This window comes from Scomber japonicus, chromosome 9, assembly GCF_027409825.1.
Source record: "Scomber japonicus isolate fScoJap1 chromosome 9, fScoJap1.pri, whole genome shotgun sequence".
NCBI classification, from domain to species: domain Eukaryota; kingdom Metazoa; phylum Chordata; class Actinopteri; order Scombriformes; family Scombridae; genus Scomber; species Scomber japonicus.
Genome location: NC_070586.1, coordinates 19,802,107 through 19,826,784, shown reverse-complemented (window position 1 = coordinate 19,826,784; position 24,678 = coordinate 19,802,107). Strand labels below are relative to the sequence as shown.

Below are 24,678 nucleotides of genomic sequence, written 5' to 3'. Positions count from 1 at the left end.
CAGCTGCAAGCAATGCATACATTTAATCCTGCACTTAAACACATACATACATACACACACACACACACACACACACACACCAACGTGTACTTATATGAAAACAGATGTGTCAGACACACACACATCTCACAGGGACACACACACACACACACACACACACACACACACACACACACACACACACACACACACACACACACACACACACACACACACACACACACACACACAATCAAAACAAAGATTAGGTTTTCAGTTTTCCTCCAGGTGCTTCAACACTTCTGTTACAGTATATGAATGTCTTTTCCAGCTCCTTACTGTGTGTCTATGTGTGTGTGTGTGTGTGTGTGTGTGTGTGTGTGTGTGTGTGTGTGTGTGTGTGTGTGTGTGTGTGTGTGTGTGTGTGTGTGTGTGTGTGTTTCCTCACCACAGTTAGGTAGTATCAGTCTGGACAGAAACTTGCGTGTTCCTCCATCCTCGATACAGCGCAGTTCCTGATTGTCAGCTTCCTCTCCTAACCAAAGCTTGATCCACATGTTTTCACAGGAACAGTGCAGAGGGTTCCCAGTCAGGATCCTAGACACACACACATATACACACACACACACACACACACACACACACACGCACACACATACATGCACACACAAAGTCAAGAACGGTAAGTAGTAGAGTAGAGCAATTGAAAATGTAATTGTAACTGTTCTGGAAAACAGTGCAAAAGTACCTTAAAGAAATAGTTCACCATTTTAGGAAATACTTTGCTGGAACTGCTAGCCTGGCTCTTCCCAAATGTTGAAAAAAATCCAACCAGCACCTTTACATCTCACTGCATTAACAATCTAATTTGTGTAATCCATGTAAAACTAACAAATTGCTGCTTTACAGGGTGGCTTCCTGCAGTCATGGCATCACTGTTAGGTCAACCAACGGACACTTCAGGGAGTTGCTAAAAAACCCATTGTAAAACAGTAATTTGTTTCCAGTTGCTTCCATTTTTATTCAGATTTAACAAGCTACTTCTGGTACATGTATTTTTTAAGCTTCAGAATGAGGAAGCATTTCCCCCTGTTTTCAGTCTTTGTGCTAAACTAAGCTAGCCAGCTGCTGGCTCGAGCTTCATATTCATCAGACAGATAAGAGAGTGGTATTGACTTTCTCAGCTAACTGTCAGCAAGAAAGCGAATAAGTCAGATGTCAAACTATCCCTTTAAGATGCAGTTTTTTTCAGTGTCCACTTGACATGACAGGAATCCTGTATTGAACCGCTGGACAAAATGTCCAAATTCTCACAACAAAAATACAGAATGAGCATATTTTTTTTCCATGTAAAGTTAGTTTCTCAATATATCTCATGTCTCTATCTCTTGTAAAACCTGCTTCATTACATTAATGAGAAACACAGCCTATTATATTAAGATGTGGTGGTTATTGCACCTTGTCCAACTCACTTCATTTAATCATCATTTGAGACTTCAGTCTCCACACTGTTATCTAAATTCAAAATATTTTTCTGGTTCCAGGAAATCCAAAGATGTCAGAAAGCAATTAAACCTATTTCCAAGCTTCAAAACAGCCCTTCAGAAATCTATAGTGACATCACAGATGCTATAGGCTTATGTTCATCCATAATATGATTACTAAATCTATGATACTACCTGGGAGGTTAGGAACAAATAGACAGACAGACAGATAAAGATGGACAGACTGATAAGGAAAACTGCACTGAACTCACAGAGAGATGTTGAGGTGTCTGAATATCCTCCAGGACAGCGATGACAGGTTGTTATCTTTCAGATTCCTGGAAATTAAATCGAACATCAGTGTATGAAATTGCATCACAAAATATTGATGTTGATGTTTCCGCAAACCAACAGCATGTCGGTTACCATGTGCACCGACAAGCCTACATTATTATTCTCATTAAAAGTTTTGCCCTCTAATAATTGTGGCAGTTAACCTTTACATGTAGCATTTAATCAGTATAATAAGTATAACATTTTAATTATATTGACAAGGTCCCAAGTTTTGACCATCCATTATAAATACTGTTTAGTCTGAACTTGAACTGGACTTCATATTCATCCCATTTCTGAGCCATGACTGGTGTTCTTTCTGGTTACTCTCTATAGTGTCACATAGATATAGTGTTACAGTATTACACACTATATTAATCTTTAAGTATTAAAAAACATTCTGTGTCCATCAATTTAAGTCATATCTAATGCAATAGATCAATTAAGTTAACATACAGCAACATATATATTAACTCTAACTGATTAAAACAAATAACCCCAAAAAATTATTTCATTTTCAAATATCAGTCATAATATTTAAATACAGAAAACAGGGAGTACATTTGATAATAAGATGAGAGTTGTTTATACTTACAGGTACTGTAATTTGATGTTGTTTTCAAAGGCCAGCTTTGATACATACATCAGTCTACTGTTGGTCACCGTTCTGACACAAAACAAATTCAATATTATCATCAACATCGTTATTAAAAATACAATTATGGACAACAATTGCAACATCAACTTTGTCAACTACGTGACTGCAAGTTACTGACCAGTCAATGAAGGCTGATAAAACACATTTGATTAAGAGGATATTCACACAAAAGGGGGGTTTCCATAACCTGGCAACCCAAATGTTGCTCGTATTTGTGCCTTAGTGCTGATTTGTAAAACATTAATAAATTAATATTAAAATTATGAAATCCTTATAACAAAGAATACCTAAATGTGGCACTACACACATGTACACTGTGCATTTAGGAAGCATATGGTATGCTACAGATATTATTTATCTTCTGTAAATGTAATATTTGAATGCCAGCATCAGCAAACATTCACAGTGCTATGTCATGTGCAAGTCTATGATGTGTAAACTGATATGTTGTTCATGTGCAAAACAATTGTCAGTTTATCTGAAACTAAATACAAATACAACATGTTTTAATAGAAAGCATCTTTATGTACAAAAATCCAGAAGTCATTTACAAGTCTTTATCATTTCTGTTTAACATACAACGTTGTCATACGTTTCATTAGCTGAGGTGAGGATGTAAGACAATATTTGTGTGTAATATGAAGTTGGTTTAGTGTTTCTCTGACTGATTGATCTTGTCTGACATGATGTGATGACTGAGCAAAGAATGAGATATCAACCAATTAAAATATATTGGTATTACTGTAAAAATATAACTTTATATTATATATGAAGACCTTCAGAGGGTGTAATTGTGTGTAAAGAATATCTCAGACACCCGGGTCAGTTGTCCTTGACAGTGGCTCAAACACAACACTCATCCTGCCAGCGTTAAGACTTTTGTTCCCACTGGGTCCGACCACAATTAAAAGCATACACACTTGCTGTGCGTAAAAGCTTTGTGCTAATCTGTCTACCAAATGGGTTATTGGCTGGGACATTAGGTAGTGTCTACTTAACAGATTATTACATTGCAAGAAACTGCTGCTTGGTAGAAAATTCTTTTTAGATTAAGAAATAAAATGAGACACAGATGCACAGTAAAAACACCATCACTGCTAACATCCAGAGATACAGCGATAAACACAGCAGGAATTTAAATGAACAGACCTGGGCAACACATTGCCTTAAGCAAAGAAGGAGAATTACTAGATAAAGCCAAGTAAATCAATATGTTTCATATAGTGGACTATAATATGGAAAATAAGTATTGCTGATCATGAAAATGTGCTGAGATTGATCTTAAAAGCTACTTATTTATTGTGACCCTATACAATGTACTATTATATATGGCAAAGGAACATTTTTAAACAAGATAAATAGAGATGAGTGACAGAATGGCCACAAAATATAGAATTGATAGAAAAAAATGTGTTTGTAATCTCTTTTTAGCAAATTGTCTGATAATTCATTATGTGTGCCCTGAACTGAAGTGTTTGTCTCTGTTAAATGAGCTATAAAAGACTCACAGGTTCCTGAGATTCTTGTAGTATTGCAGGTCTTTGTCGTTGATGGAGGAGAAGCTGCTCTGGTTGGCGATGTAACTGTCAGGAGAAACAAGTGGCGTGTTAGATGGCTCATTTGTTAACTGAGGGACACATAAACAGAAACATTTCAACAAGATAAATCAACATAATAAGCCCATATAATTACCACTCCAAAATTTAAAAAATGAACCCCTTGAAGGACCATCACTGATATATGGCACACTAGCATAGTTTTTAAAATGTAAAGATACAGGAACAGCTTGTCCCTCTTTCTCTCAATGAGGCACTTGACCCGCTGGTGTCTAAGAGCCAACAGGAGATGATTGTGGTTACAGTGGGCAACTCCCTTTTGTGGATGAGTATAACTGTGTGAACAAGTGCCCTGTGTACTTCAGAAATTTCACCACACTAAGATTAGATATCTGAGTACATTAAACCTCTGAACTCAGAGTAATGTCTTCAATAGAGAGAACAAGGTGTAATAATCACTGTCCTGCAGAAACCCTGAGTCTTGATGTTGCACAAGGTCATTAAATATTTTTTTCATGTGGTAGACATACAGCGTCCAACTGAGAAACTGAAACAAAAACGATTCTAATTACATTCATTGATTTTTGACATCATTACGTGACTGCTACGGTCGATGCTTTGATCTCTGCTTTGTTAATTATTTCAAATAAGATGTAACAGTTGTACTCTGGCTCTCCCAAATATTTTCTACTTTCTACATTCATACTGAAGACACCTAACCAATAGAAAATATTTTATAGTGGTGGTCTAAGATCCTGACCGTGTAATCACAACATCTCCTGTGCGAGCTCGGCAGGAACATCTACTTTCTCCCCTCATTTCCTTTCAGCTCTCCACTGTCACTATCAAAGGCAAAAATACTTCACATAGAAATATCATATGCGGTGTGTCTTTCAATAAAGAAACTGACACAGTATGTCAGTATCTTGCAGCGACATAGAAAAAATGAAACCCTTCCTTTGAGAAGCACGATTTTCAACACGTAATTCCATAAAACAACTTTAATTAGATTGTGAAAATGCTGGAATATAATAACCACAGAACCATAAAAGTCAATTCTGACTAATTTTTTTTTAGGTTAACAATCTTCTCTGTGATCTACAATAAATCACCAATTACTGTGCATCTTCACAGCAGACAAACAAAGCAGCTTAAACGTCTGTTACTATGTTGCAGTTAAAGTAATTGCTGTACAATAATGCCATTGCCAAATACTGAGACCATGGAGCCATCTTTGGTTTTCCATCAGGTTTGATTAGCCTTTTACTACTGTGTGTGTGTGTGTGTGTGTGTGTGTGTGTGTGTGTGTGTGTGTGTGTGTGTGTGTGTGTGTGTACAGGGAAGGGTGGAAGTACAGCTGAGCAAAACATACTAATACTGTGATATAAAAGTAGATTTTTGTTGGTAATAATCTACATTGCTATACTATAGGTTAAATGTATTTTGTCCTTATATAAAAGCTGGTATTACTGCACATCTTTAATAACATTCAACATTATCAAGGTTATTGGTCCAAATATATTTGATTTTGTCAACATTGCCCAAATACATCAGTTCTCCTAGCAGATCTGAGCTAAATATGATGTGTTTTACTAATCTTTTATACTAAACAGGCAGGAAATGGCACATGGTATAGGTCAGAAAGACTTTTAAACCCTTTTAGGAATCCACACTGAGGGTGAGGCTCTAAATATTCTGCCAGTTTGTGCTGTTTTAGTGTATCTGAGCAGATACCATAGAAACAGTATACCAATTAACATAGACTGGGGACATGATAACCCATCTCCCTGCTTTTTTGGCAAGGTCGTTTGGAATTAGACGTCTTATGGTCATCAGTAATTTGTCTGTTTACATTAGCCAAGCACTCCGTGACTGCTTTTCACCCGATTGCTTGCTCATTCAAACAGCTTCCAAGGATTCTCCAAGGCCGCCGATAAAGATTGTTTATCTCTGACAAAAGTGATTATCAACAAGGCCGTTTTTCTTGCCAAGAAAGATATTGCAGCAATTAAATATTTCAATCTCCTGTTTAATTGCTCGCAGACAGAAACGCTTAGACATGTCTCAATTTAGCCAATTTCTAAGCCAAATGACGGTTTATGAAATGACACATTTCATATGTGCACCATGACAGACACATTTTGTCATCTTTTGCCAGCCTATGATCCAGCAGCCTCCCAAAAGGAAGGTCCTGTCTTCTAATGCAAAATGTTGACTAACTGGAAAAATCTCGCTTTTTTTACGCTGAAAATTGATTTATCTCCGCTTCTGTGGTTCATTTAAATACACTCATATAAGCCATCTCGGGAAGTGTCTGTGCTAATATTTGGACAGTGCAGTCTGTGTCCACGTACACATGCACGTATATAGACACAAGCACACGCACGCACGCACTCTCCTGCACACAGACTGGGCTTTGTCTATTTGTCAGAATAAAGTCGATCAGCCGTTCATTTTAAAGGTGCTGTTGCGGAAATATTTGTCACATAATAGCAATGAGTCTGTTATGCAATAGGTTACATATGATGTGGAACTCAAGCCCAATAAATAATTAGGACTTAAATCACTAATTGAAATGTTAAATGTATTTTTAATTTTTTAACATAGATTATAAAAATGACAGACTGTCAGCTCCAGACATAATGGCAGAGGAGGGGTAAAAGATGACATTCCGCTATTTCGGAGAAGTTGGGAAATAAGGCATGCTAAATATGAAGATTTAAGGCGCACTTCTGAACCCGACATCCTCGTCTGTAGTAAATCTGATGCTGATGAGAGACACTCACATGTCGGTGATGTTCTCCATCTCCGCCTCGCTCAGGACGGGGAAAGCATTGATTTCCCCCTCCGGGTCCACACAGGAGATCCTGGTACTGCTACAAGAACAAGTAGAGGGGCATGCCTCAGCGGACAACCACGGGTCCCCCGAGCCTACTGCCATCCCGATTACCAGAACCCACCACCACCAACAGCACCGCCACGACCAAGACGTTCTCCCCGACGAAGACAGAGCCCCGCTCCCGGGTCTTAAGACGCTCATCTCGGGTGCCAACTTCAGCTAGGGCTCGCTGAAAAGCCCCACGGCCCGGCCCAGGTTGGCTGGGATCAGCCCCGGTTCAGCCAATCAAGCGATGCTGAGGTGGATACAGGCGGCGAGTCTAGAAAACCATCGGCTGTGTCAACGTTGACAGCCAAGAGAGCGACAATGTGTATGAAAAAAAGAAAAACAGCAGAGTGTGTCGTCCCTTTACTGCTTGTTTCTTCCAAAATCCCCCGTCAGTCAGTCAGCCAGTCAGTCAAAATCACACTGCCACACTGACTGGTGTGTGCCAAGGAGGATCTCTCTCTCTCTCTCTCTCTCTCTCTCTCTCTCTCTCCCTCTCTCTCTCCCTGACACACAATATATTCAGTGTGTGGATGATTCTCACCAGAAATACCGCTGGTTGGACGGGTGGGTGGATACAGAATAAATGACTGTCAGGACGGGAGCACCTCTGTTTCCACGCGCCTCGCTGATAACGGATGGGTGAAGGCTGCGACGTGAGAGAGGAGCATGGGCACCATAGCATCAAAGCAGATCATGTAGAACGTGACACCTCACTGATCCCCCTAAGGGAAATGCTCCTTGCTCTGTTTGCAGGAGGGTCTGGGGGAAGGGTCAGGTGTAGAGCAGAAGGGATTTCTTGCTCAGGGGCACATCAACCCAGAATATCATTAATTAACGCCCATCTGGTTATTTTTTGGGCCGTCAAGGGTTAACTCTTTTCTGAGGGCACACTCAATCTGTGGCAGGTTTTACCGGACCTGCCTTGAGTTAAGAAAGAGGTGTGGGCGTCCTTGTCGGAAAGAGAGAGAGAGAGAGAGAGAGAGAGAGAGAGAGAGAGAGAGAGAGAGAGACTCCTGTGAGGTTAATTCATTAATCTGTTTGGTTGTTGGCGTCAGATTGTGTGCATAAATGAGTTATAAGGGGCTATCAATTTGCAGACTAATTGTCATAATCATTCCCATCACCACCGCTGTCGCCATTATAATCATCATTATCATCTGGTTATTATGCTGGGCGTTTCATAAGCAGACCTGTATACAGTTGATCAATGAAAAACAAAGCTGTCTGATGGAGGCCTAATTTGGATTTTAGGTAGTCACTCAAGTGCCAGGCTCCAGACAGATACTTGGAAATAGAATAGAAAATATAGATGGAAATAATGCAAGTGCGGAAAATCTGCCATTAAACAACACCAAACTATCCTATAGGTCTTTTTATCAGGCAACCACCAATCATCAACTCTTTAGCTGGTGTATACTAGACTAAACGTCACCTTGTTAAATCATTAGGCCATATTTCACAATCATATGGGGCTCCTAGCCAAACCAGACCTGAATCAATAAGCTGTCATCTTATAGTGGAGGCTACATGGCGGCATGCCTGTCACTCTGCTGCTATAGATCTTCTACTGCTGGATGCATTTCTCACAAAATGTGGACCTGAACAGAACCAAGCTATTTACCCTCAATCTTTCACCTTGTAAATGAGAGACAGAGAACAACAGCACATCTGCCTGAGTAGCTACAGTACAGCCCAAGCTGTGAGGAGGAGTCCTCTCCTCTCCTCTCCTCTCTCTCTCTCCAATGCCCTGTCCCCATGTGCGGCTCTAATATGACGTTTGTGCTGACGCACAGGCAGTGCTGCTGAATAGAGGAGTGTAATTATGGAGCCCTGTCTGTGTCTGAACAAATCTGGCGGATGCCTGCCTTTAGAAAACCGGTACGCATTCTGCACAGAACAGTGTGGGCGTACTAATTAAAACATTGTCTCAAAAACAGAATATTCCAATTAATCTATGTTCCCTTTGAAATTGGACAGAGGTTGTGGCTAGTGTTAAAGGTCGGTCACATTCTAAAGATGTAATCACCACCTTTTACTGCCTGTCAAACCACAAACAAAGCATTACTCAGGATGTGTTTTATCCAACACTGCAAACATACATTGCACTCATTAGCTTCTTGAACCAATAATACAGCATTTTTAATGTCAGCTGCATCACTATCACTACTTTACAGTGTTCCGTGCATGCATATAGCTATATTATGAGTTCCTACTGACATAATGAACAATGTTGTTTGTTGTTTGTTTTTTTAAACTGACTCAGCAACCAAAGTCCCTTCTTCATTTCCATGTACATTTTGTGTCAGACCAGGTTTTAATGAGTGTCACTTGCCATGGAAACCTTACAAGTTTGTACTGCAAAGTCGGCATCTGCAAACAAACAGCATTAGGCATTCTTCTGGAGTTGTTCCACTGAATTTTGGTTCATTTCGGATATTAGCCTACATTTAAAATGTGTATATTTGAATGAGCTATGGCTCACAGAAAATGTACTGTTGTATGTACTATAAGACTCACTTGTCTATAGCACCTGGAACAGCTTTCTTTTCCTAGATGATGCACAAAGTCTGAGGTATACAATAGTCTAACTACAGGTGGATTTTCCTCTTTATTTTAAAGAATAGATTGCTTTCATTGCTCTGATGGCTTACGTGTATTTGTTCTCATGACGTCACTCAGCTCCCCAAGCAATGTGACCTTACTTTACAGATATTTGATCTTAAATTAATTAATTAATGGTATAACTTTGCTGATTATGATTTTTGTAAAATGCCTATCTGAAGTTTACAGTTCCTAAGGGGATATTTGACAGCCCAAAGATATAGAATCTGCAATGATATGAAAGCATTCTTTCTTTCTTTGTATTACTTAAATTACATTTATCTCAATTACTTATTATTTATGCATCACAATAACCTGTTTTTGCATCACAATAGCCAATTTTTGCATCACAACCAGCTGTTTTTACATCACAATTACTGGATTTTGCATAATGATAACCTGTTATTACATCACAATTGCCAGTTTTTGCATCACAATCAGCCATTTGTGCATCACAATGGCCTGTTTTAGCATCACAATGGCCTGTTTTAGCATCACAATTACCTGTTTTAGCATCACAACCAGCTGTTTTTACATCACAATTACCAGATTTTGCATCAAGATAACCTGTTATTACTTCACAACTGCACTTTTTGCATGACAACCACTGGCTGTTGCAACAATTACATGTTTTTGCCACTATCAGCTGTTTTCACATCACAATCAGCTGTTGTTGTTGCATCATAATTACCTGTTTTAGCATCACAGCAACCTGTTTTGCATCACAATTGACAGTTATTGCACCACAATAACCTGTTGTGCCTCACAATCACCTTCTTTTGCATCACAATCACCTGTTTTTGTATCACAATCACATGCTGTTGCATCACAATCAGCTGTTGTTGCATCATAATTACCTACTTATGCATTACAATCACCTGCTGTAGCATCACAATTACCTGTTTTTGCACAATCAGTATTTAGCATCACAATCTGTTGTTGTTGTTGTCACAATTATTTATTATATTTAACACCTGTTTTTCACATTTGCCTGTGATATGACTGAAGACTTGGCAATACTTGACCCATGTAACTGCTCTCCAGGTTTGGTGTCAACAGAGTATAATAAACAAAGAAAAAGCTCAGACATTTTGCATTTTTATTGGGACACCATAGACACAAGTAGGTGCCCATATGCTCAGACTATATCACACCAATTCATTCAGTGTTTAGTGTTTTTCTTTCTTTACTAATGGCAAGGGGTTTCTGGCACATGATCAATAGAAAAACAAACCTTCCTTGAACTTCTTGGCTTCAGCTTGATTAATGGTTTTAACATGTGGATTTACCACATGAAAGTGATAGTAGTAGATAGCAGTCTTAAGGGGGCTCCGTGAGTCCTTCATAAAAGGATGAAATGTTGGATTTTCTTTTTTGAAATGACACAGCTTTTTGAACCAAACAGAACTCTTCCCACTCTCCCTAGAGGAAAGGAGTTTTGAAATCCTGCAGAACAAATGCAGGACAGATTAGGGGCCTTTTTCCATTTGAAATGGGGTAATCTTTCAAATGGTTGCTTCCTCTCATAGGATTTTAAGCTTTTATAGGCAAACAACTCTAATTAATTCAGGCCTCTCATTACAGATGTTAATTATAATTGTTAGTCATTTTCCTATATGTAACTGTGTTGTTTTGATAATTCAGTATTTACTATTTATTTGGATATAAAGCATAGCATGGTTTTGAATGAGAGCTCCCAGTGTATCATTCACTATACAGTAAATATTGTCATGTGGACTCAGATGAACCTGTTCTAACCTCGACATACTGGCCATGTGTATTATGGCTCTGAGAAATGATACACTGGTGCTCTCTAGTGGCTGTTACAGGGACCTAAGACTACGCTGTCACTGGCACAAACTACTGTACATCCAACTGAGGAGCTTTGAAAATAACTTAGTAAGGAGACAGGGTGTGTTCTACTGACTAATGCTAGATGTATTATTACAAACACTGAGTCACTGTACATGTACAGACTGTTCTTTCAAAGTTATGAAGGGAGAAGGGAGGATAGGAGATACATGGGGAGGCAGAGATAGTCACAGAGGGAGGGAGGATGGGAGGGGAAAAGCACAGGTGTGCTTTAAAAGGTCTACCAGCAAGTGACTGACTTGAATGTATTTGAACAGCAAAAACAATGGAGCTGTGTGAAAAAGAGAAGATGCATCAAAAAAGAGGAAAGGATAACAAGGCCTTTGAGTCAGAGGTAGGTTAAATATGTGAGTGTTGACTAGACTTGAATAACATTGTTTAAAACCCTGGAAACTTTTGACAACTTCTGTTGTCAGCAGTAATACTACATTTTATGAAAAGAGTGTCATGTACTTATTTGTTGAAACAATATCTCACAAGAATCATAATTGGCTAATCAGGAATATTTCAGACTACAGAGATTTTAGTCGTGGGCTTCACGTTACAAAATGAAGCAAAAAAAAAAAAGCTATAACTGAGGTTTTGCTAAATAAGTATGGTAAAGTTCAATATAAGAAGTTCTACTCTATGGTGTGTAAGATATGGTAGACTGTTTCCGGCCTTTCATGTGGAAACACCTGCAATGGTAAAGGCACATTGTGCACAAGAAAAGAAACTCTACTTCTAGTTACCTGTTTGCATTTAGTTTCTAGCTAAGTATGTGTCTACACAAGCAGAGGTTACTGTTTGTGTACTATGTTTACACAAGGTTGCTTGTGTAAACATAGTATTCCTAAAATACAGTGCTCTGTGTGTGTGTGTGTGTGTGTGTGTGTGTGTGTGTGTGTGTGTGTGTGTGTGTGTGTGTGTGTGTGTGTGTGTGTGTGTGTGTGTGCTTGACTGCTTGACTGACAGGAGCAGGAACAGGTATACATTGATTTGGACAGTCCATCCGATGCTGCAGGTGATGTGCAAAAGGGAGAAGAAAGGAACAAAAGGTTGTTTTTTTTCTGCATTTTTTTGCCAAATACCTCCTCATGTCAGATTAACTGTGTTTTTTAAATCCTCAAACCTTCTCCTGTCCCTTTGATGTAACATTTTTCTCCTTATCTACTCCCATTATCTTTTAGTCTGCTGGAAAAGAAAATGGAGGCATTCCAAGGCCATTTGGCAGAGCACAGTGACACAATCCGGCTGATCATATACCTGGTTTTAACAGCAGGTAAATTATCTTTGTTAGCCTTCAGATAGATGCAAGTAAATCTGTAACTCAGGACAATAAATGGGTTGCAGTTGTCTGTCTGGTGGCTCCCACATGCTAAGGTGGTGTCTGTACACAAGACTGAGTATGAGGGTGAAGTTCCTCCTTAAATTTGCAGGATGAAAGAGTCTCCTTGTTCCACTAAAATGACACATTTTAATGATGTGAGACAGGTCTGTGTCCACTGTTCTGTACAATTGATTGTCTTTGTTTGGTACTTTTGATTTTACAGCTGCATAGGATTAAATGACCAAATCCAAGGATAACAAAAAATCAATTTCTAGTTTTGCTTGAGGACTTTCAGTCTGCATAAAGGCTTGCAAAAAGCTGTTTGATTTATCTTTGCTAACTAGTAATGCAGGTTATAGTGCACCTACATGCTATGTGCCTTGGAGCTTAGTGACAATGGCATGTGTGTGTCTTTGCATGTAGAACAGAGACAACAATGAAGAAAGAATATTACTTTTCTTTTTAGGACAATTTGACACATAATAGAAAAATTGAGCCATGGTTTCTCAGAACACGTGTCATGTGTGCATGTGTGCATGTGTGTGGTTGTAGTCCAGACTATGCAGACATAAGTACATGCAATTGCTCGTCAGTTCATTTAGCTAGCTCCTGTGGTGCAGGAGTTTTAACAGAATAGCAAGTTGTTGATATTTTATTGACCCAAAGATAATAACAGATGATATTACAAGCTATGACTAATACAACTCATTGTGTTTCTCTCCAGTCTGTTTCATAATGAACTTATTGTACTTTTTATAAATATTGTAGAGAAAGATTGTTCAATCCTAACCCTAACCCTTTATGTAAAGTTCAAAGCCCCAATTTTCCCCTGTGAACCTGAAAATTCAAAACAATTCTTCATTTTCAGCATGAATGATGACCAGGGCTGATTGTGCAAACCAGCAGTCTGGTTAAAGAAGTAACCGTTGCAATAGTTAATTTACAATTTGAAACATACTTTTTTCAAATTAATGACTAACCCAGCACTTTTAACCCTCATATCAATAGTTAATATGTCGACTAATTAATCCCAGAAATGAAAAAATGCAAATTACAAAAAGAGAGTAAAGTGAAGGAATTTGAAATATGTAATGACTATTTTTACTGTTCACAGGACTGAAAAATAATCTTTGTTGCATTTGTTTAACATTACATTAACATCATGTAAAACTAGCTATTTAACTACACTTGAATGTCTTTTATCTAAGAGCATCACATGAATAATAAGATTAGTGTAGTTTTAATAAAATATATGTAAAATGTTGTTTGCGCTGTGGGGTATAACCACAGTATGTGGGTATAACTCACATTAATTCTAAATTTGTTTCAGGCTTCGTTGCCATAGTGATTGCGGCATGTGTTTTGAACTTCCACCGGGCTGTTGGGCTGCTGGTCATCGCCTTGGTAACCGTATTCTTCCTGGTCTGGGATTGGATGATGAAGCGCTATGGCGACCGGGTGTGGGAGGAGCTATATCCTATCAGGGACCTTTTCAGCAGAAACTGGTTTTGGATCAGATGGTGAGAAATGAGACACATGGACTCTCAAAACCACAGCACACATGTGAAAACATAAAGCTGCCTTTTCTTGTTTCATTTTTCTCACTTTGTTGTTTTCTGTCTTGTATTTTGCTTCCTAATCAAACATTAAAACAAACAAAAAATGACCCAACAACACACTGAAAAGTCATTATACTAAAACTCTCTCTTACTAGGTTGCACTAATCTATATAATGTGCAAGACAGTTCAGACATGCTGTGTGTCTCTCTGTCTCCTGGCAACGACAATCTCCTCAGACTGAGGAAATTCATTGTTGGTGAAGTCAGCATGAGCACTGATTTCAAACAGGGTAGAAAAAAGGAAATAAGAGCAGTTGATGGCAATGTGTTAGATGAACTGCAGTGTGCTAGAGTGCACATAAAGTAAGGTAATTACACTGCTCAAGGGCACTTTGGTGGCAGCTACCTCAGTGGAAAGGTGAAGCAGAGACACAAAAACGTGTATAAGAAATGTCATAACAATACAAAAAGAATAGAGCAAATGATTAAAGAGTAGAGTATATTAATTTAGGAAGAGTGATGATTAACCTCGTTTGGAGTTTGATGTTTCCTGTCGACAGTTTTACAAACGTCTCTCTTGAAGTGGTAGTCTATGGGGAAAATGCTTTTTTGGGCAAGAGGGGGATTTAGGTTGCAATACTGCCAGCATTCATTTTTTTATCTGGTGTGGGTATTTAAAGGACCAGTGTGTAGGATTTAGTGGAAGCTCGTGGTGAGGTTGCAGATTGCAACCCCATCAAACTTTTCTTCCAAATAGCCTATGTAGGAGAACTTACAGTTGAAAAGCCCTCTCTAGAGCCAGTACTTGATTTTTCCATATTAAGTTACTGTAGAAACATGGCGATGCAATATGGCTCCATGGAAGAGGACTCATTACAAGGTAATGAAAACACAATAATTCTTATTTAAATGGGATTTTACACTGATGAAAACATACTAGTAGCTTGTTTCAGAGGCTGAACTGAAGGTCTGAATAAAGAGTTTTTGAACCCTAAATCATGAAGTATTCCACTACAGACCCAGATTAAAAATATAGACTTGGAAATGTGCATATTATGTCCCCTTTATAACAGCTTTACACTAATCAGTAATTTTATTTTATGACATGTGTCAGTTGTAGTAATAAGGCTGCAGAGAGTTAGCACTTGACTCTATGGTGCTTTGTGAAGAGGTCTTTACCGCCTGGAACTTTACTGTTTTGGTTCACTTTTGCCAGTCTAAGAGTATACCTACGGTGGCCGAGACCCGCCATAGCTGCAAATAAAAGTAACTGCAAACAAAAACAAACGCTGCTGCAAATAAAAAGAAACGCTTCTGCATATAAAAGAAACGCTGCAAATAAAAAGACACACCGCAGCAAACAAAAAAAACGCTGCAAATAAAAGAAACACCGCAGCAAACAAAAAAAAAACACCGCAGCATATAATAGAAAAAACGATGCAAATAAAAAAAGAGTGTGGATTACCGGGGACTGTTTTTGCCGAAACACCGAAGAAGAAACAATAACAACAGGACTACGAATTGGAAAACGAACTAGAAAGTAAGTGAAAATGGTAGTGTTTAATGTCGCTACATGTAGGTAGCGACATCGGAACTGCAGACACTTAAAACACGCTGTTCCGCCTACGGGACGGGTCGGAGGTTGGGAGCTAGCCACAAGTCCTTCTGAATGTTTTAAACACCAACCCTTAAACATATATATTCGTGCCGTACATTGTTAGAAAGCTTAGATTGACCTGATTCATTCAAGACCACTCACGAATTATATTGGTTGCTCACAGCCGTAATAGTATTAGCGATTGGCTCGGCTAGCCACTCAGCTAAAGTAAAAACAGCTATAATCTCTACATACCTTCAAAGTCTTCCCTTTATCCACAACGATCATCTTATGACTCAGGACTTTCTGTACAGCTCGCCAAGTATCCATTCTTGTGAAATATGAAATCCGTTTCCATAACATCGAAATACTTTCCTCAATATGTCCATGTATTTAGTCCAACACGTAACGTAATAACACAAATAACAAACCATATACGGTCCCTTTTACGTCTTTTCCTGACCTACACGTACAAGCAACAACAACAACAACGACAGTAATAAGCTGCCGGAACTATGTAGCCGTCAGTTGTTTCCACTCTCGTTAGTGGTCTCCCCGTGTTAGCCGAAGCTAACAATACACCGGCATTCTCCAGTTCAACTTCAAACCTGGGGCTACATCGCCTGACCAAATAACACAAAAAAGTACAGGTAGCGACATTAAACACTACCATTTTCACATACGTTCTAGTTCGTTTTCCAATTCGTAGTCCTGTTGTTGTTGTTTCGGCAAAAACAGTCCCCGGTAATCCACTTCCGTTGTGGCTTTTTTTATTTGCATCGTTTTTAGGTTGTTTTTTTTTTTGCTGCGGTGTTTTTTGTTTTTTTTTGTTTGCTGCGGTGTTTCTTTTATTTGCAGCGGCGTTTGTTTTTATTTGCAGCGTTTTTTTGTTTGCTGCGTGTCTTTTTATTTGCAGCGTTTCTTTTATATGCAGCAGCGTTTCTTTTTATTTGCAGCAGCGTTTCTTTTTGTTTGCAGCGTTACTTTTATTTGCAGCTATGGCGGATCTCGGCCACCGTAGTATACTGTATGTAAACTGCCCAGGACTAAGCTTAGCAACTAACTGGTAGCAGAGCATTTAGCTAACAGTCAGATATATTCATCAGGATTAGATAAATATTTGACTTTCAGATGTGTAAACATGCAACCCCTTGCTAATAAGGTCACCATAGGAAGGTGATGATACGTCACTGTTAAGTTTACAGCTGGTATCTGCTGCCTCCAAGGGGCCAAAAAATAAGCTAATGCAGGGTTAGGTAAGAATATGACATAAAAGGTGTCAACGTTTACTTTTGGAGAGGATGTCATCCTTTACAACACATTTGCTGTCCTCTTGGCATTATAATTACACATATTACAGATGTACAGGCTGTCTGAGTCTGTCTCTGCCTTGTCTGTCATCCTCCCCTCCCTCCCTCCCTCTCCAGGATCATCTATGTGTTACTGATGGTGGCCGTGGTTTGCTGGCTTGCACTGGACACAGCCAAGCAGGGAACCAGACAGCTTGTGTCTTTCTCTGGTTTACTTCTCTTGATCTTCTTAATGCTGCTCTTCTCCAAGCATCCATTCAGGGTATGGGATACACATGCAAGCTTCTACTTGCACACACACACATACACACCGCAAACTAATTTGTGATCATGTGCCTACACATTGTACATGTGTGTGTGTTGTAGTGGTGTTGGCAAACATTGTTATCTGGCATCGGGCTACAGTTCGTCTTTGGTCTGCTGATCCTCAGGACCACAGTTGGTTTAGGTGCACTGGAATGGCTTGGAAAACAAGCAGAGGTACACTCTCTCTCTCTCTCTCTCACACACACACACACACACACACACACACACACACACACACACACACACACACACACACATACATTGTTTCTGGTCAATTTTGGGACTTATAATTGAAACAGATTTCTTTCTTTTTTTAACACTTTATTTGTAATCTTCCAATTATCATATAAAACAATCATATTTCCTGTTTTACAAATAACCATAGAAAAAACAATCCCAACAAAAAACAAAAACAAAACAAAGACAGACCAAAACCCAAAGTGCACCTAACGTTTCTTATCACAGGACTGTCCAAGGGCAGGTGTAAGCGTTCAGAGTTCCAGTTCCAGACCAGGTAAATTGTTCACATAAGTTATTAGAGGGTCCCAGGTTTTGTAGAATTTGTTGATGGAACCGTTGAGGGTACATCTGATCTTTTCCAGCTTAACGTTCTGCATAACGTCCCTAATCCAGTGGTGGTGTGATGAAGGAATAACAGCCTTCCATTTAAATAAAATCAAGATTCTAGCTAATAAGGAGGAAAAGGCAATGACCTTCTTTAAATGAACAGGGGGAACAGATCCCGTTGGATCTGAAAAACCACCAAAAACTGCAACCAAGGGGGAAGGTGAGATGTTATAAGCATAAGCATTAGAGATTACTTCAAAAAAGGATGACCAGAAAGGAACAAGTGTCGGACAAGACCAGAACATATAGGAGGTAGCTGAGGTCTGTTTACATCTGTCGCATAATGGATCTACGTTCGGATATATTCTTGCTAATTTAGCTTTTGAGAAGTGTAACCTATGTAACACTTTAAACTGTATTAAAGACATCTCTGAAACTGATTTCTAATTGAAGATTTTAAGAATATGAAGCATGAAAAATATACAATAACTTATTTTTAAATTATCTGTATCTCCTCCTCTATACAGAGTTTTATGTCATACGCAGATGTTGGGTCTAAATTTGTGTTTGGCGAAACATACACAGACCACTTCTTCGTCTTCAAGGTATGACACATTTTACAAATATCCACACAGGCACACACATGAATGATGAACGGTGGCAATAATAATAATAATAATAATAATAATAACAATAAAAATAGTAATAATAATGACTGTGGACTCTCTCCAGGTGATGCCTATATTGGTTTTTCTAAGCTCCGTCATCTCCATCCTCTACTACATTGGCTTCATGCAATGGCTGATTTGCAAGGTGAGGAAGTGGAAGGATAGAGTGCATGGGGGAAGTAAAATACATTTAATTCACACCATTTATTGTACTGGGTTCATGAAAGAAAGAGAGGTTACATGGTACATACTGAACTAGAAATGAGCATAACAACACATTGAGCACTATCATCTTTAGTTTTTAATCTGTTCATTTTATTTGATAGTTTTCTACCGTTCAGCCTCCTTTGAATTTCTTCTGTTTTATTCCCAGATTGGATTCATAATGCAGGTTACCATGGGAACGTCTCCAACAGAGTCAATGGCTGCAGCTGGAAATATATTCTTGGGGCAGGTGCACAACCATTTCAACAATAACAATAAATAAGCAACAAAAAGCAAATTACTGATGTAATAATGTGAATTCATCAATCTACTAATTTGAACAGCAACCTCATCTCTCTTTTTTCAGACAGAGTCACCTCTTCTGATTCGTCCATACATCAGCAGGCTAACTCGCTCTGAGATCCACGCTGTGATGACAGGAGGTTTTGCCAGCATCTCTGGTAGCATTTTGGGAGCTTTTATCTCCTTTGGGGTGAGGAAAAAGATGTGTGGGGGGAGGGAATGAATATGAAGAGATACTCTGTATCTATTTTTAAAAGAATGAATGTTAAGCAAATTCCCTATCCCAGTTGAAAGGATATTTTTGGCTTAATGTCACAGTTGTTTAACATTAGGAAAATAAGGTTGTGCGCAAATCATTGTCTCTGATGGCTCAACAGTCAGTATTATTAACGATTTAGTGCTGTGCTGGCAAGTGATTGATCCTTATAACAAAAAACACATTTTAATAGCGAAAAGTCATGAGAATTAGGATGATATAAGAGGTTAAGGGTTATTTAGTGTAAAATCCAAAAATTACCAACTTCACTGACCTTGACACTTTCCAAAGTGTGTACACAGGACATTAATTGCACTGATAAGGAAGTGAATGATTGCTGAATTCATGTTTCCATCTTTGTGCTTCTCTCTTGAGGTTAATGCAACACATCTGTTGACAGCATCAGTCATGTCAGCTCCAGCCTCCCTGGCAATTGCTAAGACGTTCTGGCCTGAGACTGAGATCCCCAGTACAACAGATAATCATGACCTAAAAATGGACAAAGGGTATACAAGAGGACAGAATAAACCAACACAACACATACAGTGCACAAAATACTAATTTTTATCCAAGCATCTCTCATCATTTTCCCATTATTTTTGTTATATCTGAAACCTTGTATGTATTCAACCCATGCTTTTGGATGATTGCTACTCTAGCTTAGATTTAATGAAAGTTTTTTAACATTCCTGTCCTTAATAAAAAATGTTACATCATAGATTATGGCTTTAGACACAAAGAACTGAAGACAGGTATGTTCCGAATCATATGTGTTTGTGCACATACTCAGTTATGTGAAAGTGTCTTTGAGTAGCTTGTGGTTTTAAAATTCATATTGTCACTAGCAGAGAGGACTGTTTGTAGATATTATATTTTCCATTCAATGCAAAAAGCACTTGGGGACAGAATTTAAGGGTAGGCTATTTGAACATCAATGAAAAAACGTGTAGCTTCACACTGACACCCAGCCAAAAACATATTCTACATAATAGACAATGTTTCGATTCTAGTCAGATCTTTGTCAAAACAAGCTGTTTAAAATAATAATGTGGAGTCAGTGTGCAGGTGTACTTTTTTCAAGGACAGAATTTTAATTTTTTTATACAGAGATTTTAAAAGGTAAAAAAAATAGAGGAAAAAACAGTACAACAACAATGGCAATAAAGCAGCAAAAAAACACAGTGTTAACCCTTAGATACATGACCTACCCATACCTACACTCTTCCATGAGTGGGTTCAAAAATGACCCCAATTACAATGAATGTGTTTTATGCTGTAAACTTAAGAAATGTCTTTCATTTTGGTTAAATACTGCTCAGAGGATACTGTGTAATATGTGTGGACTGTGTCTTCTCAGAGAGAGTACAAACATGTTGGAGGCGGCATCCCAAGGTGCATCCAACGCTGTGGCTCTAGTGGCCAACATTGTTGTCAACCTGATTGCCTTCCTGGCATTGTTGGCTTTTTTCGATGGTGTCCTCTCATGGCTGGGTGGGATGTTGGACTGTCCACAGCTCAGCTTCTCAGTTAAGGCCCTGACCAGACACACATGCACATACGCTCTCTGACACACACTTGCCATAAATACATTCAAGCATAGACCCACGTATATATGCACTCACACTCCCTTCGCTTCTCTTTTCCTCTCCTTCAGCTAATCTGCTCCTACGTGTTCATGCCACTCTCATTCATGATGGGTGTTTCCTGGGAGGACAGCTTCCTTGTTGCTGAGCTGATTGGAACAAAGACATTTCTCAATGAGTTTGTAGCCTATCAAAAATTGTCAGAATTCATCAAGAGGCGGCATGCAGGTGGGCCAGAGTATGTGAACAACGTAAAGCAGTATATGTCTGTAAGTCGTCACTCATATTCACACGTTTTTTTTCAGCTTCTCATTCTCAGTTTGTCTATTTACATTTGTTAGACCTCAAGGATAAATGCAATGCCTTATGAAACATTTTTGTTTACAAGAAAACTCAACAGGTTATGGTTGTAATATATTTAAGGTCAGGCTAAGGACTTGTGAGAGCAGCATTAAATATTTACATCTAACTGCCATTTTAGTGACATGACTTTAGCCATGTTTTTTTTTTTTCAATTATATAACTCACTCACTAAGTATATATATCCATGATGTTATTTTTAGGATTTACTTTGAGATGTTTTTTAATATCTGCCACCCCCGTAAAATTGGGGTAATTAAATTTGATTGGTAATGTTCACATTGGTGAAAAATGAAATGAAAATTAGCAATCAGAAAGACTCTAAAACCTGAAGCAGATAAAACTGAAACTATCTCCATGGCTAGATACCACCAGGGAAAATGAGAGAATATGTTTTGTTGTGAGGTGGCCAAACCAACCCAATAAAATATTTTATAAAACTGCATGCAAACAGAACACGCTTTGTTGATAAGACTATGCTGCACCATAACAGAAGATTTAATCTCTTGCAACCCTCTTTCATATAAATACTTATACTATTATATATCCCCTGGTATGATACAGATTGATAATTGTTTAAAATTTGAAATTATTACCTTTTTAGGCCTAAAATATCGACCTGACATTAGGTAAATGTATATCACTGAATGAAAAATATTACAAATACAAATTACATATGACCTAGGAAACATGTGCAGAGAGTAATTTCTTAAAGGCAATCAAGTCTAATTCGATGTTTTTCTCATGTAATTCATGTTAGATGAAATCTGTTTCCTCATCTAGGTTCACTCTGAAACTATTGCAACCTACGCTCTGTGTGGATTTTCCAACTTTGCTTCCCTGGGGATGTCAGTTGGAGCCCTGTGTGAGTGCCACTTTATAATCTGTTAGCCAGTCTGAGCAGCAAAGTCAACCACACAGGAAAATTAATATTCTCATACAGCTACATAGTTGATTCCATGTGTTTCACAAATACCTATCTCTAATTGAGTTAATATGTCATCATTAAAATGTAGCACTTCAACATAAATGTAATGAAATAAAACAAAGCAATGCAATCTCTCACACTCACACAGAAATGCAGAGGGTGAAAAAAAATATTGGATTTTTTTCAGCTGGCATGAGTGGGAGTAAGTGTTGAAGAATCCATCTGTTACATTTAAGCAAGTTACAGTGTGTGGGCTGAATGAGAAGTTAAGTCTGTTTCATTTAGCCTGTGGAAAAACCAAAAGAGAAACTTAGATATTCCCCTACTCATTCTCAAACACACATAGTGTACCATCAGCAACTTTCCAAAACTGTCGTAAACATATATGCATACATTCTTCAACGGTCAACACTGATGTCTGATGCCAAGTGTGAAGGTGTGTAACTGTGTAAATGTCAAATGCAGGGTCACGCTGACAAAAACTACTGTATGTGCACAACAAAAGTCTCCCTTGAATAATTAAACATGTAAAGATACCCTAAAACTAACAAAATATAAAATGGAGCTGGGTTAAGATTTGCAGGTGAGAGGCAAAGGTGCAAAATAACTAATATAATTTTAAAAAAGAAAAGCAGTATCAAATAGAAAAAAAAGATGATAAACTTTACAAGCTGAACAATGCTCTTGATGAATGTACTTTGAAATAAGATCTAGCAAAAGATGCAGTCAAAAATACCTCAAGTATTTTCAAATGGAAAGAGAAAACAATAAGTCGCCTGTTGCTACCTTTTATCATTTTACCATCAAATTCTAGTTACACTTGTTACATACCTGTTGCTGTTGAAGGTTTGTTTCCATTCCTTGGTACAATTATTATAACATTATAACATATAACTATACCTCCACCAGCTTCGATGGCTCCGGAACGACGGTCTGACTTCTCCAGTTGTGGCTTCAGAGCTCTGATTGCAGGAAGTGTCTCCTGTTTCATGACCGCTTGTATTGCAGGTGACTGTTCACTCTCCTTTGTCTCTATCTGACATTTTATTTATTTTGTAGAGTATACTGTAATGCCTCATTCAAACAGCAGTTCTCTCATCCTGATAATAGAAACAAAATCACATGGACATTGTTGCCAGTTCACATTATTTTTTGTATAATGTGCTACTATAGTTATTTGCCTGCAATCTTATCACAGGATATATTTAACACAATATAAGGTTTTTTCCTGCATATTACTCACTATTGAGTAATATAGTGAGTAATATGCATACATTGATGTCTTTGTATTCAGTCTACATCATAAATACCCTGTTTCTAGGTGTGTTGTACATCCCCAATCTTCATTGCCCGCAATTCCTGAGCACAGAGTTCAACAAGACCAATGTGACCATCACCACACATCTAGTCACCTGCTGCTCACAACTGTACAACAGGTGTGTTTGTGTGTGTTTGTGTGTGTGTGTGTGTGTGTGTGTGTGTGTGTGTGTGTGTGTGTGTGTGTGTGTGCGTGTGTGTGTGCGTGTGTGTGTGCGTGTGTGTGTGCGTGTGTGTGTGTGTGTGTGTGTGTGTGTGTGTCTCAGCCTCATTCACTCAGCTATGTTGATGCAGATATAAATACATAAATACATAAAACTTTTTGGAATGGTGTGAGTCATAACGTGTGTGTGTGTGTGTGTGTGTGTGTGTGTGCGTGCGTGTGCGTGTGTGTGTGTGTGTGCGTGTGTGTATTTTATTTGCAGTGTGATGGTGAATGAGCCATGGAACGTGACGATGAGTGAAGGATTCAGTCAGAGCAGTGTGCAGGGCTGCTGCACTGTTACACCCGCTACAAACTTCAACTGTAGCTCGGTGCTTTGAATCACTGAATACACACACACACGCACACACACACACACACACAGCTCTGTGGTAGTCATGTGTGTGGTTTTTTAGTCATATTGTATACTGTAAATTAACTAGTGTTAATCATTTTCAATCAAGTTGTCTTTCATTGATTTTGTACAAATAATATCAGTAATATCATGTTTACATTTACATTAAAAATAAGCTTGATGAATTTAACATAAAAATGTGTGACAATTATCATACAATATTTGTACGAATGATTAGAGTAATAAATTAATATTACAAATATGTGAGATGGAGCAACACTTTCTAAATGTTTGACTGCAGCATTATTTGTCTGCATGGATATCAAGGTTTAACATATTTTAATATGTATTATATGCAAAAATGCACAAACAATCAAACATAAATTCAACACCATTTGAGTTCATTACAGGTTTTTCCAAGAGATGTATTATGTTTGTGATGTTTCAGTCAATTCAAGTATTAGTAAGTGAGAGGCGGGATCAT

General features: G+C 38.3%; 2 protein-coding genes across 2 annotated transcripts in view; one reads left to right on the top strand and one right to left on the bottom strand.

Moving 5' to 3' along the window:
* The window catches only part of ntrk2a (neurotrophic tyrosine kinase, receptor, type 2a), an 84,093-nt gene extending 77,043 nt beyond the window's left edge, over window positions 1-7,050 (bottom strand). Inside the window, exons 1-5 of the mRNA XM_053324990.1 lie at window positions 6,797-7,050; window positions 3,963-4,037; window positions 2,392-2,463; window positions 1,736-1,801; window positions 428-576 (exon numbers count right to left, since the gene is read on the bottom strand). Of these exons, the coding sequence (XP_053180965.1) occupies window positions 428-576; window positions 1,736-1,801; window positions 2,392-2,463; window positions 3,963-4,037; window positions 6,797-7,050 (616 nt within the window). The remainder of the gene's footprint in view (window positions 1-427; window positions 577-1,735; window positions 1,802-2,391; window positions 2,464-3,962; window positions 4,038-6,796) is intronic.
* Window positions 7,051-11,633: 4,583 nt separating this feature from the next.
* Window positions 11,634-24,187, top strand: LOC128364590 (solute carrier family 28 member 3-like). The gene is made up of 17 exons (XM_053325154.1): window positions 11,634-11,704; window positions 12,325-12,407; window positions 12,540-12,631; window positions 14,010-14,199; window positions 17,263-17,407; window positions 17,512-17,625; window positions 18,546-18,623; window positions 18,751-18,831; window positions 19,060-19,140; window positions 19,258-19,383; window positions 19,825-19,955; window positions 20,807-20,975; window positions 21,104-21,301; window positions 22,176-22,257; window positions 23,230-23,328; window positions 23,642-23,756; window positions 24,063-24,187. The coding sequence occupies exons 1-17, from the start codon at window positions 11,636-11,638 to the stop codon at window positions 24,178-24,180; spliced, it is 1,971 nt and encodes a 656-aa protein (XP_053181129.1). The 5' UTR covers window positions 11,634-11,635; the 3' UTR covers window positions 24,181-24,187.
* Window positions 24,188-24,678: the final 491 nt, after the last annotated feature.

Excerpts from the sequence above, each read along its gene's own strand:
- LOC128364590 (XM_053325154.1), top strand. The coding sequence starts at position 11,636 with ATGGAGCTGTGTGAAAAAGAGAAGATGCATCAAAAAAGAGGAAAGGAT. Across the intron at positions 17,408-17,511 it reads TCTCCAAGCATCCATTCAGG|TGGTGTTGGCAAACATTGTT; the intron begins GTATGGGATACA and ends TGTGTGTTGTAG. Across the intron at positions 19,384-19,824 it reads GAGCTTTTATCTCCTTTGGG|GTTAATGCAACACATCTGTT; the intron begins GTGAGGAAAAAG and ends TTCTCTCTTGAG.